Source organism: Oncorhynchus mykiss, chromosome 4, assembly GCF_057628025.1.
Source record: "Oncorhynchus mykiss isolate SJ-2025 chromosome 4, ASM5762802v1, whole genome shotgun sequence".
NCBI classification, from domain to species: Eukaryota; Metazoa; Chordata; class Actinopteri; order Salmoniformes; family Salmonidae; genus Oncorhynchus; species Oncorhynchus mykiss.
The window spans coordinates 5690694-5702500 of NC_143025.1; the positions used below are offsets into that span (position 1 = coordinate 5690694).

An 11807-nucleotide genomic window follows, 5' to 3' on the forward strand; every position below is an offset into this window, starting at 1 on the left:
TGTTGCTACCATGTTGTTGTCATGTTGTGTTGCTACCATGTTGTTGTCATGTTGTGTTGCTACCATTCTGTGTTGCCATGTTGTGTTGCTACCATGTTGTTGCCATGTTGTGATGCTACCATGTTGTTGTCATGTTGTGTTGCTGCCATGTTGTGTGGTCATGTTGTGCTGCTACCATGTTGTTGCCATGTTGTGCTGCTACCATGTTGTGTGGTCATGTTGTGCTGCTACCATGTTGTTGCCATGTTGTGTTGCTACCATGTTGTTGTCATGTTGTGTTGCTACCATGTTGTTGCCATGTTGTGTTGCTACCATGTTGTTGTCATGTTGTGTTGCTACCATGTTGTTGTCATGTTGTGTTGCTACCATTCTGTGTTGCCATGTTGTGTTGCTACCATGTTGTTGCCATGTTGTGTTGCTACCATGTTGTTGCCATGTTGTGTTGCTGCCATGTTGTGTGGTCATGTTGTGCTGCTACCATGTTGTTGCCATGTTGTGCTGCTACCATGTTGTGTGGTCATGTTGTGCTGCTACCATGTTGTTGCCATGTTGTGTTGCTACCATGTTGTTGTCATGTTGTGTTGCTACCATGTTGTTGCCATGTTGTGTTGCTACCATGTTGTTGTCATGTTGTGTTGCTACCATGTTGTTGTCATGTTGTGTTGCTACCATTCTGTGTTGCCATGTTGTGTTGCTACCATGTTGTTGCCATGTTGTGTTGCTACCATGTTGTTGTCATGTTGTGTTGCTGCCATGTTGTGTGGTCATGTTGTGCTGCTACCATGTTGTTGCCATGTTGTGTTGCTACCATGTTGTGTGGTCATGTTGTGCTGCTACCATGTTGTTGCCATGTTGTGTTGCTACCATGTTGTTGTCATGTTGTGTTGCTACCATGTTGTTGCCATGTTGTGTTGCTACCATGTTGTTGTCATGTTGTGTTGCTACCATGTTGTTGTCATGTTGTGTTGCTACCATTCTGTGTTGCCATGTTGTGTTGCTACCATGTTGTTGCCATGTTGTGTTGCTACCATGTTGTTGTCATGTTGTGTTGCTACCATGTTGTTGTCATGTTGGGTTGCTACCATGTTGTTGTCATGTTGTGTTGCTACCATTCTGTGTTGTCATGTTGTGTTGCTACCATGCTGTGTTGTCATGTTGTGTTGCTACCATGTTGTTGCATGTTGTTGTCATGTTGTGTTGCTACCATGTTGTCATGTTGTGTTGCCATGTTGTGTTGCTACCATTCTGTGTTGTCATGTTGTGTTGCTGACTTGCTACAGTGCCTTGCGAAAGTATTCGCCCCCCTTGAACTTTGCGACCTTTTGCCACATTTCAGGCTTCAAACATAAAGATATAAAACTGTATTTTTTTGTGAAGAATCAACAACAAGTGGGACACAATCATGAAGTGGAATGACATTTATTGGATATTTCAAACTTTTTTAACAAATCAAAAACTTAAAAATTGGGCGTGCAAAATGATTCAGCCCCTTTACTTTCAGTGCAGCAAACTCTCTCCAGAAGTTCAGTGAGGATCTCTGAATGATCCAATGTTGACCTAAATGACTAATGATGATAAATACAATCCACCTGTGTGTAATCAAGTCTCCGCATAAATGCACCTGCACTGTGATTGTCTCAGAGGTCCGTTAAAAGCGCAGAGAGCATCATGAAGAACAAGGAACACACCAGGCAGGTCCGAGATACTGTTGTGAAGAAGTTTAAAGCCGGATTTGGATACAAAAAGATTTCCCAAGATTTAAACATCCCAAGGAGCACTGTGCAAGCGATAATATTGAAATGGAAGGAGTATCAGACCACTGCAAATCTACCAAGACCTGGCCGTCCCTCTAAACTTTCAGCTGATACAAGGAGAAGACTGATCAGAGATGCAGCCAAGAGGCCCATGATCACTCTGGATGAACTGCAGAGATCTACAGCTGAGCTGGGAGACTCTGTCCATAGGACAACAATCAGTCGTATATTGCACAAATCTGGCCTTTATGGAAGAGTGGCAAGAAGAAAGCCATTTCTTAAAGATATCCATAAAAAGTGTTGTTTAAAGTTTGCCACAAGCCACCTGGGAGACACACCAAACATGTGGAAGAAGGTGCTCTGGTCAGATGAAACCAAAATTGAACTTTTTGGCAACAATGCAAAACGTTATGTTTGGCGTAAAAGCAACACAGCTGAACACACCATCCCCACTGTCAAACATGGTGGTGGCAGCATCATGGTTTGGGCCTGCTTTTCTTCAGCAGGGACAGGGAAGATGGTTAAAATTGATGGGAAGATGGATGGAGCCAAATACAGGACCATTCTGGAAGAAACCCTGATGGAGTCTGCAAAAGACCTGAGACTGGGACGGAGATTTGTCTTCCAACAAGACAATGATCCAAAACATAAAGCAAAATCTACAATGGAATGGTTCAAAAATAAACATATCCAGGTGTTAGAATGGCCAAGTCAAAGTCCAGACCTGAATCCAATCGAGAATCTGTGGAAAGAACTGAAAACTGCTGTTCACAAATGCTCTCCATCCAACCTCACTGAGCTCGAGCTGTTTTGCAAGGAGGAATGGGAAAAAATGTCAGTCTCTCGATGTGCAAAACTGATAGAGACATACCCCAAGCGACTTACAGCTGTAATCGCAGCAAAAGGTGGCGCTACAAAGTATTAACTTAAGGGGGCTGAATAATTTTGCACGCCCAATTTTTCAGTTTTTGATTTGTTAAAAAAGTTTGAAATATCCAATAAATGTCGTTCCACTTCATGATTGTGTCCCACTTGTTGTTGATTCTTCACAAAAAAATACAGTTTTATATCTTTATGTTTGAAGCCTGAAATGTGGCAAAAGGTCGCAAAGTTCAAGGGGGCCGAATACTTTCGCAAGGCACTGTATGTTGTCATCTTAGGTCTCCTATGTAGTGTTGTGTTGTCTCTCTTGTTGTGATGTGTGTTTTGTCCTATATTTTACATTTGTAATCCCGGGGCCCTCGTCCCCGCAGGAGGCCTTTTGCCTTTTGGTAGGCCGCTATTATTAATAAGAATTTGTTCTTAACTGACCTGGTTCAATTAATGTAAAAAGTCACTGGTTTTAATACCAACTATTAAAGACCTGTGCTATTAGAGTTTTTATCCTGACCTATGTAGATGTATGTAGTTATGTATGTATAGTATATTCAGTGGTGACCCGTCTTTCTGGGCTAAATATAATTTTGAGATGATAAAGTTACATACAAACATGGTATCGGTTTTGTTTTCTTGAGTAAATAATTTTCCATCCTTGTCATACGAAGAGATATTATAGATAAAAGTAAGGCAGCTCCAGAATGCAGGCGTTTCAGCTCAGTGGTTTCTGTGGTGGTGGAGAAGCCAGCAGATAATACAGAGAGTAGGGGTTGGTCATGTTCTCTAGTTACGCCGTGATTGGCTCAGTGTTCTGTCACTCATGGGGGACACCGCGTCACCGCAAAATCTACAGGGAGAGCTAGGCAGTTCAAGCCCGCTTGGGTGCTGCCATAGAGTTACATTAGAAGTGCCCATCCAAGAAGGCTCAAGGTCATTGGCCACAGATAAAATTATGTCACATCATGTTATATCTACAGGTAGCTTTGATTGGACTGATCATGTCAACATCATACTTTCACAATCTGAGCTACCAGTCACCATGAATCACGTCGACAATCTACAGGCAAATACTTTTCAATCCTTGTCATATAAACAGAGATTATAGATAAAACGTATCGGTGCTCATCGGCCATTGGACATAGACATTACACAACAAGTTGGAAATCGCCAATTCAACAATGAGTGGTTTGGAAGGAATCAGTGGCTAACTGCAAGCGTTGCAAAGCAATCACTGGCCTGCTATTTGGTGGAGAGGGTGCGTGGTCCACGTCTGGGTTTAAGGGTCTCTTTTCCAAGCTTAAAATTATAAACATTCACACGCAACACCCTGGGCCAGAAAAGGTTGAATACATTGGCCACGCTGTCAATCTAGCATGACTTCTGCCCCGTTCAAAACAAGGAACTGGGAAATCTCATCCTTCAGTGAGTTCAAGAAAACTGGGAACTCGGAAGAAAACGAGTTCTGACTGGGAAAATACGCTTCGAACGGTCATCCAACTCGGAATTCCAAGTCGAGAACTCTGGCCTCTTTCTAGAGCTCTGACTTGAAGATAATGTCCTACGTAGTGCTGTAGTTGTGATAATGTCCTACGTAGTGCTGTAGTTGTGATAATGTCCTACGTAGTGCTGTAGTTGTGATAATGACCTACGTAGTGCTGTAGTTGTGATAATGTCCTACGTAGTGCTGTAGTTGTGATAATGTCCTACGTAGTGCTGTAGTTGTGATAATGTCCTACGTAGTGCTGTACTTGTGATAATGTCCTACGTAGTGCTGTAGTTGTGATAATGTCCTACGTAGTGCTGTACTTGTGATAATGACCTACGTAGTGCTGTAGTTGTGATAATGTCCTACGTAGTGCTGTAGTTGTGATAATGTCCTACGTAGTGCTGTACTTGTGATAATGTCCTACGTAGTGCTGTAGTTGTGATAATGTCCTACGTAGTGCTGTACTTGTGATAATGTCCTACGTAGTGCTTGTGATAATGTCCTACGTAGTGCTGTAGTTGTGATAATGTCCTACGTAGTGCTGTAGTTGTGATAATGTCCTACGTAGTGCTGTAGTTGTGATAATGTCCTACGTAGTGCTATAGTTGTGATAATGTCCTACGTAGTGCTGTACTTGTGATAATGTCCTACGTAGTGCTTGTGATAATGTCCTACGTAGTGCTGTACTTGTGATAATGTCCTACGTAGTGCTTGTGATAATGTCCTACGTAGTGCTGTAGTTGTGATAATGTCCTACGTTGTGCTGTACTTGTGATAATGTCCTACGTAGTGCTTGTGATAATGTCCTACGTAGTGCTGTAGTTGTGATAATGTCCTACGTAGTGTTGTACTTGTGATAATGTCCTACGTAGTGCTTGTGATAATGTCCTACGTAGTGCTGTACTTGCGATAATGTCCTACGTAGTGCTTGTGATAATATCCTACGTAGTGCTTGTGATAATGTCCTACGTAGTGCTGTAGTTGTGATAACGTCCTACGTAGTGCTGTACTTGTGATAATGTCCTACATACTGCTGTACTTGTGATAATGTCCTACGTAGTGCTTGTGATAATGTCCTACGTAGTGCTGTAGTTGTGATAATGTCCTACGTAGTGCTGTAATTGTGATAATGTCCTACGTAGTGCTTGTGATAATGTCCTACGTAGTGCTGTAGTTGGGATAATGTCCTACGTAGTGCTGTAATTGTGATAATGTCCTACGTAGTGCTTGTGATAATGTCCTACGTAGTGCTGTAGTTGGGATAATGACCTACGTAGTGCTGTAGTTGTGATAATGTCCTACGTAGTGCTGTAGTTGTGATAATGACCTACGTAGTGCTGTAGTTGTGATAATGCCCTACATAGTGCTGTAGTTGTGATAATGCCCTACGTAGTGCTGTAGTTGTGATAATGTCCTACGTAGTGCTGTAGTTGTGATAATGTCTTACGTAGTGCTGTAGTTGGGATAATGTCCTACGTAGTGCTGTAGTTGTGATAATGTCCTACGTAGTGCTGTAGTTGTGATAATGTCTTACGTAGTGCTGTAGTTGGGATAATGTCCTACGTAGTGCTGTAGTTGTGATAATGTCCTACGTAGTGCTGTACTTGTGATAATGTCCTACGTAGTGCTGTAGTTGGGATAATGTCCTACGTAGTGCTGTAGTTGGGATAATGACCTACGTAGTGCTGTAGTTGTGATAATGTCCTACGTAGTGCTGTAGTTGTGATAATGTCCTACGTAGTGCTGTAATTGTGATAATGTCCTACATAGTGCTGTAGTTGTGATAATGTCCTACGTAGTGCTGTAGTTGTGATAATGTCCTACGTAGTGCTGTAGTTGTGATAATGTCCTACGTAGTGCCGTAGTTGTGATAATGTCCTACGTAGTGCTGTAGTTGGGATAATGTCCTACGTAGTGCTGTAGTTGGGATAATGTCCTACGTAGTGCTTGTGATAATGTCCTACGTAGTGCTTGTGATAATGTCCTACGTAGTGCTGTAGTTGTGATAATGTCCTACGTAGTGCTGTAGTTGTGATAATGTCCTACGTAGTGCTTGTGATAATGACCTACGTAGTGCTGTAGTTGTGATGATGTCCTACGTAGTGCTGTAGTTGTGATAATGTCCTACGTAGTGCTGTAGTTGTGATAATGTCCTACGTAGTGCTGTAATTGTGATTATGTCCTACGTAGTGCTGTAGTTGTGATAATGTCCTACGTAGTGCTTGTGATAATGACCTACGTAGTGCTGTAGTTGTGATAATGTCCTACGTAGTGCTGTAGTTGTGATAATGTCCTACGTAGTGCTGTAGTTGTGATAATGTCCTACGTAGTGCTGTAATTGTGATAATGTCCTACATAGTGCTGTAGTTGTGATAATGTCCTACGTAGTGCTGTAGTTGTGATAATGTCCTACGTAGTGCTGTAGTTGTGATAATGTCCTACGTAGTGCTGTAGTTGTGATAATGTCCTACGTAGTGCTGTAGTTGGGATAATGTCCTACGTAGTGCTGTAGTTGGGATAATGTCCTACGTAGTGCTTGTGATAATGTCCTACGTAGTGCTTGTGATAATGTCCTACGTAGTGCTGTAGTTGTGATAATGTCCTACGTAGTGCTGTAGTTGTGATAATGTCCTACGTAGTGCTGTAGTTGTGATAATGTCCTACGTAGTTCTGTAGTTGTGATAATGTCCTACGTAGTGCTGTAGTTGTGATAATGACCTACGTAGTGCTGTAGTTGTGATAATGTCCTACGTAGTGCTGTAGTTGTGATAATGTCCTACGTAGTGCTGTAGTTGTGATAATGTCCTACGTAGTGCTGTAGTTGTGATAATGTCCTACATAGTGCTGTAGTTGTGATAATGTCCTACGTAGTGCTGTAGTTGTGATAATGTCCTACGTAGTGCTGTAGTTGTGATAATGTCCTACGTAGCTCTGTAGTTGGGATAATGTCCTACGTAGTGCTGTAGTTGTGATAATGTCCTACATAGTGCTGTAGTTGTGATAATGTCCTACGTAGTGCTGTAGTTGTGATAATGTCCTACGTAGCTCTGTAGTTGGGATAATGTCCTACGTAGTGCTGTAGTTATGCCAGTCCTAGTCTTCAGTTGTTCTCGTTATTTGATGTCACAAACATCATATTCCTGTGTTATGTGGACATGTATTTTCTGAGCCACAGATCTGTCGACCTTTAGACCTTTATGGTGAGATAACTGATGACACATTTGATATGGAATAACCTCTCTCATTCTCCCTCCCTCTCTCTCTCTCTCTCTCTCTCTCTCTCTCGCTCTCGCTCTCCTTCTCTACCTACCCCCTTCCCTCCTGCACACTTTCTCTCTCTTCTCTCCACCTCCCTCTCCTTCTCCCTCCCTCCCTCTCTCTTTCCCTCCTTCCCTTCCTTCCTTCCCTTCCTTCCTTCCTTCCTTCCTCACACTCTCTCTCTCTCTCTCTCTCTCTCTCTCTCTCTATCTATCCCTCTCCTTCCCTTCCTCACTCTCTCTCTCTCTCTCTCTCTCTCTCTCTCTCTCTCTCTCTCCACCTCCCTCTCCTTCTCTCCTTCTCTCTACCTCACCCCTCCTTCCCTCTCTCTCTCTTTCTCCCTCCACCCACCTCCTTCTCACCCCCTCCCTCTCTCCCTCCCTCCTCGCCACCCTCACAGGAAGAGTTGGAGAACTTCCCCCTGCCTACGATCCACCACTGTCAGACAGTGTTGAATCAGACCAGGTATCCATCCGTCCTTCTGCTGGTGTGTCAAGACACTGAACAGCACAGACCTGACATACACTTCTTCCACTGCGACGAGGTGGAGGTGGGTCACCGTTATCTCTATGCAGTACAGACATTATCCAGGCTAGCGACGTAGGAAGCAAAAGTCTCCATTGAAGTCCTATAGAAAACAGAGCTAAAGTGTGACTGTTTTAAAATGTTTTAATTAATTAACAGATAATTAATATGTCCAACAATAATACATCCTCCTAGTCTTCCTTCTCCAAGACAATTGTTTATTTTTAATAATTAATAATATATAATATAATAATAATAATAATCTCTAGTCTTTTGTCTCTGTCCCCTACAGGCAGAGATGGTCCATGCAGACATCGACAGCGCTCTGGGGGACAGCAAACATGGGAAGAAGATACGACCACAGACCTTGAAGTAAGAGGCCTGACGTCTCTTTTAAAAACATTTTGTGTGTGTGTGTGGGGCGGGGGGGCGGGGGGGGGCGTATAGTATAGGGATATTTCCATTCTTATGGAGGGGCCCTGATTTATAATGGGGGTGCCCAGCTCCCCTTAACTCCTCTCCTCGTCTCAGGGTGAACCAGGAGAAGATGAAGCACCACAGAGAATCCATCATCCCCCCCTCTTCGGCCCCCAAGGGGCCCCCCTCAGTCAAGGGCCGTGTGGCTGCCATGAACATGCAGGGTAAGAGTAGACACACTGATACACACACTGATACACACACACACACTGATACACACACACACACTGATACACACGCACGCTCACACACACACACACACACACACACACTGATACACACACACACACACACTGATATACACACACACACACTGATACACACACACTGATACACACACACTGATACACACACACACACAATGATACACACACACAAAGACACACACTGAGACACACAAACACACACACACACAATGGTACACACTGATACACACACACACACACACACACACACACACACACACACACACACACTGATACACACACACACACACACTGATATACACACACACGCACTGATACACACACACTGATACACACACACTGATACACACACACACACAATGATACACACACACAAAGACACACACTGATACACACAAACACACACACACACAATGGTACACACTGATACACACACACACACACTGTATCTGGCCCAACCCATTGGTTGCTGGGACCTTGAATGTATTCACATTCGGTGAAGGGTGTATGGTGATATCAGTATGGTTATATCAGTATGGTTATATCAGTATGGTTATATCAGTATGGTTATATCAGTATGGTTATATCAGTATGGTTATATCAGTATGGTCATATCAGTATGGTTATATCAGTATGGTTATATCAGTATGGTTATATCAGTATGGTCATATCAGTATGGTCATATCAGTATGGTCATATCAGTATGGTCATATCAGTATGGTCATATCAGTATGGTTATATCAGTATGGTTATATCAGTATGGTTATATCAGTATGGTTATATCAGTATGGTCATATCAGTATGGTCATATCAGTATGGTCATATCAGTATGGTTATATCAGTATGGTTATATCAGTATGGTGATATCAGTATGGTCATATCATGTTAGTCATATCAGTATGGTGATATCAGTATGGTTATATCAGTATGGTCATATCAGTATGGTTATATCAGTATGGTTATATCAGTATGGTCATATCAGTGTGGTCATATCATGTTAGTCATATCAGTATGGTGATATCAGTATGGTTATATCAGTATGGTCATATCAGTATGGTTATATCAGTATGGTGATATCAGTATGGTTATATCAGTATGGTTATATCAGTATGGTCATATCAGTATGGTTATATCAGTATGGTGATATAAGTATGGTTATATCAGTATGGTTATATCAGTATGGTGATATCAGTATGGTTATATCAGTATGGTTATATCAGTATGGTCATATCAGTATGGTTATATCAGTATGGTCATATCAGTATGGTTATATCAGTATGGTGATATCAGTATGGTTATATCAGTATGGTTATATCAGTATGGTTATATCAGTATGGTCATATCAGTATGGTCATATCAGTATGGTCATATCAGTATGGTGATATCAGTATGGTCATATCAGTATGGTTATATCAGTATGGTGATATCAGTATGGTCATATCATGTTAGTCATATCAGTATGGTTATATCATGTTAGTCATATCAGTATGGTCATTTCAGTATGGTCATATCATGTTAGTCATATCAGTATGGTTATATCATGTTAGTCATATCAGTATGGTCATTTCAGTATGGTCATATCATGTTAGTCATATCAGTATGGTCATATCATGTTAGTCATATCAGTATGGTCATATCATGTTAGTCATATCAGTATGGTCATATCATGTTAGTCATATCAGTATGGTCATATCATGTTAGTCATATCAGTATGGTTATATCAGTATGGTCATATCAGTATGGTCATATCATGTTAGTCATATCAGTATGGTCATATCAGTATGGTCATATCATGTTAGTCATATCAGTATGGTTATATCAGTATGGTCATATCATGTTCGTTATATCAGTATGGTCATATCATGTTAGTCATATCAGTATGGTCAGTATGGTCATAGCAGTATGGTCAGTATGGTCATATCATGTTAGTCATATTAGTATGGGCATATCAGTATGGTCATATCAGTATGGTTATATCATGTTAGTCATATCAGTATGGGCATATCAGTATGGTTATATCAGTATGGTCATATCACACACACACACACACACACACACACTGACACACACTGACACACACACACACGCTGACACACACACACACACTGACACACACACACTGACACATACACACTGATACTCACACACACACGCTGACACACACACGCTGACACACACACACTGATACTCACACACACTGATACACACACACACACACACAAAACAACGTCAACAACAACAATAACTGTTATCATTATTTCAGATGTGGAGAGGCGAGGTTCGGCCCAGCAGGACCCAGAGTCCCATGAGAAGCTGGCCCAGCGCATTGAGAAGGACGTAGTGAGTTACACTCTTATTTATGAAATACTAATATAATACTATAATTAATACTATTAATTGATTGGATTTATAGTGCTTTTTCATGATGCTTAAAGCGCTTTACAATATTTAATACAAGATTTTAAACAAGATTTTAAACAAGATGGAAAACAAGATGGCCGCCCTGTTTCTAGCTACTTTCCAACTTGGCAGTTTTTTTTGGCTTTTTTCAATTTTTGTTATTTCTTACATTATTTTCCCTGACTTGGATCCTTTGTTTAGACACACTGATGACCCATTCATCCCTGGTGCTACACCAACAGTATCACTACTTGCACATCATCATCTGCTCGTCTATCACTCCAGTGTTAATTTGCTAAATTGTAATTACTCCGCTACTATGGTCTATTTATTGCCTTTCCTCCTCACGCCATTTGCACACACTGTATATAGACTTTTTTTTTTCTATTGTGTTATTGACTGTTCGCTTGTTTATTCCATGTGTAACTCTGTGTTGTTGTTTTGTGTCGCACTGCTTTGCTTTATCTTGGCCAGATCGCAGTTGTAAATGAGAACTTGTTCTCAACTGGCCAACCTGGTTAAATAAAGGTGAAATTAAAAATAAATAAATCAAAGTCGTCGGAGAAAAGGAAGGAGAAGTGGAGTTTATTACACATTAACGCTCAGTCCCTGGACTGAGTAGGTGAGCTCAGGCCGAGGATCTCCTTCCAGAGAGACGTCAGTGGACTGTAACATACTCTGTTTCAAGGAATCATGGCTCTCACCGGATATATTGTCCCCCTCCATACAGCCAGCGGGGTTCTCCAGGACAAACCCAATATGGAGGTGTATGTCTCATGATTGTGGCAGGAACTCGAGACATTTTTTTGTCTCCCGATCTGGAAT

The 11807-nt window shown here is 41.6% G+C and overlaps 1 protein-coding gene across 5 annotated transcripts in view; it reads left to right on the plus strand.

Annotated features, from left to right (window-relative positions):
• The window catches only part of LOC110521167 (epidermal growth factor receptor kinase substrate 8-like protein 2), a 114206-nt gene that overhangs the window by 72486 nt on the left and 29913 nt on the right, over positions 1 to 11807 (plus strand). For all 5 annotated transcript variants that reach the window (XM_090230941.1, XM_090230944.1, XM_090230940.1 and 2 more), the window contains 4 exons: positions 7775 to 7924; positions 8192 to 8271; positions 8431 to 8540; positions 10846 to 10922. In XM_090230941.1, coding sequence (XP_090087067.1) covers positions 7775 to 7924; positions 8192 to 8271; positions 8431 to 8540; positions 10846 to 10922 — 417 coding nt within the window. The remainder of the gene's footprint in view (positions 1 to 7774; positions 7925 to 8191; positions 8272 to 8430; positions 8541 to 10845; positions 10923 to 11807) is intronic.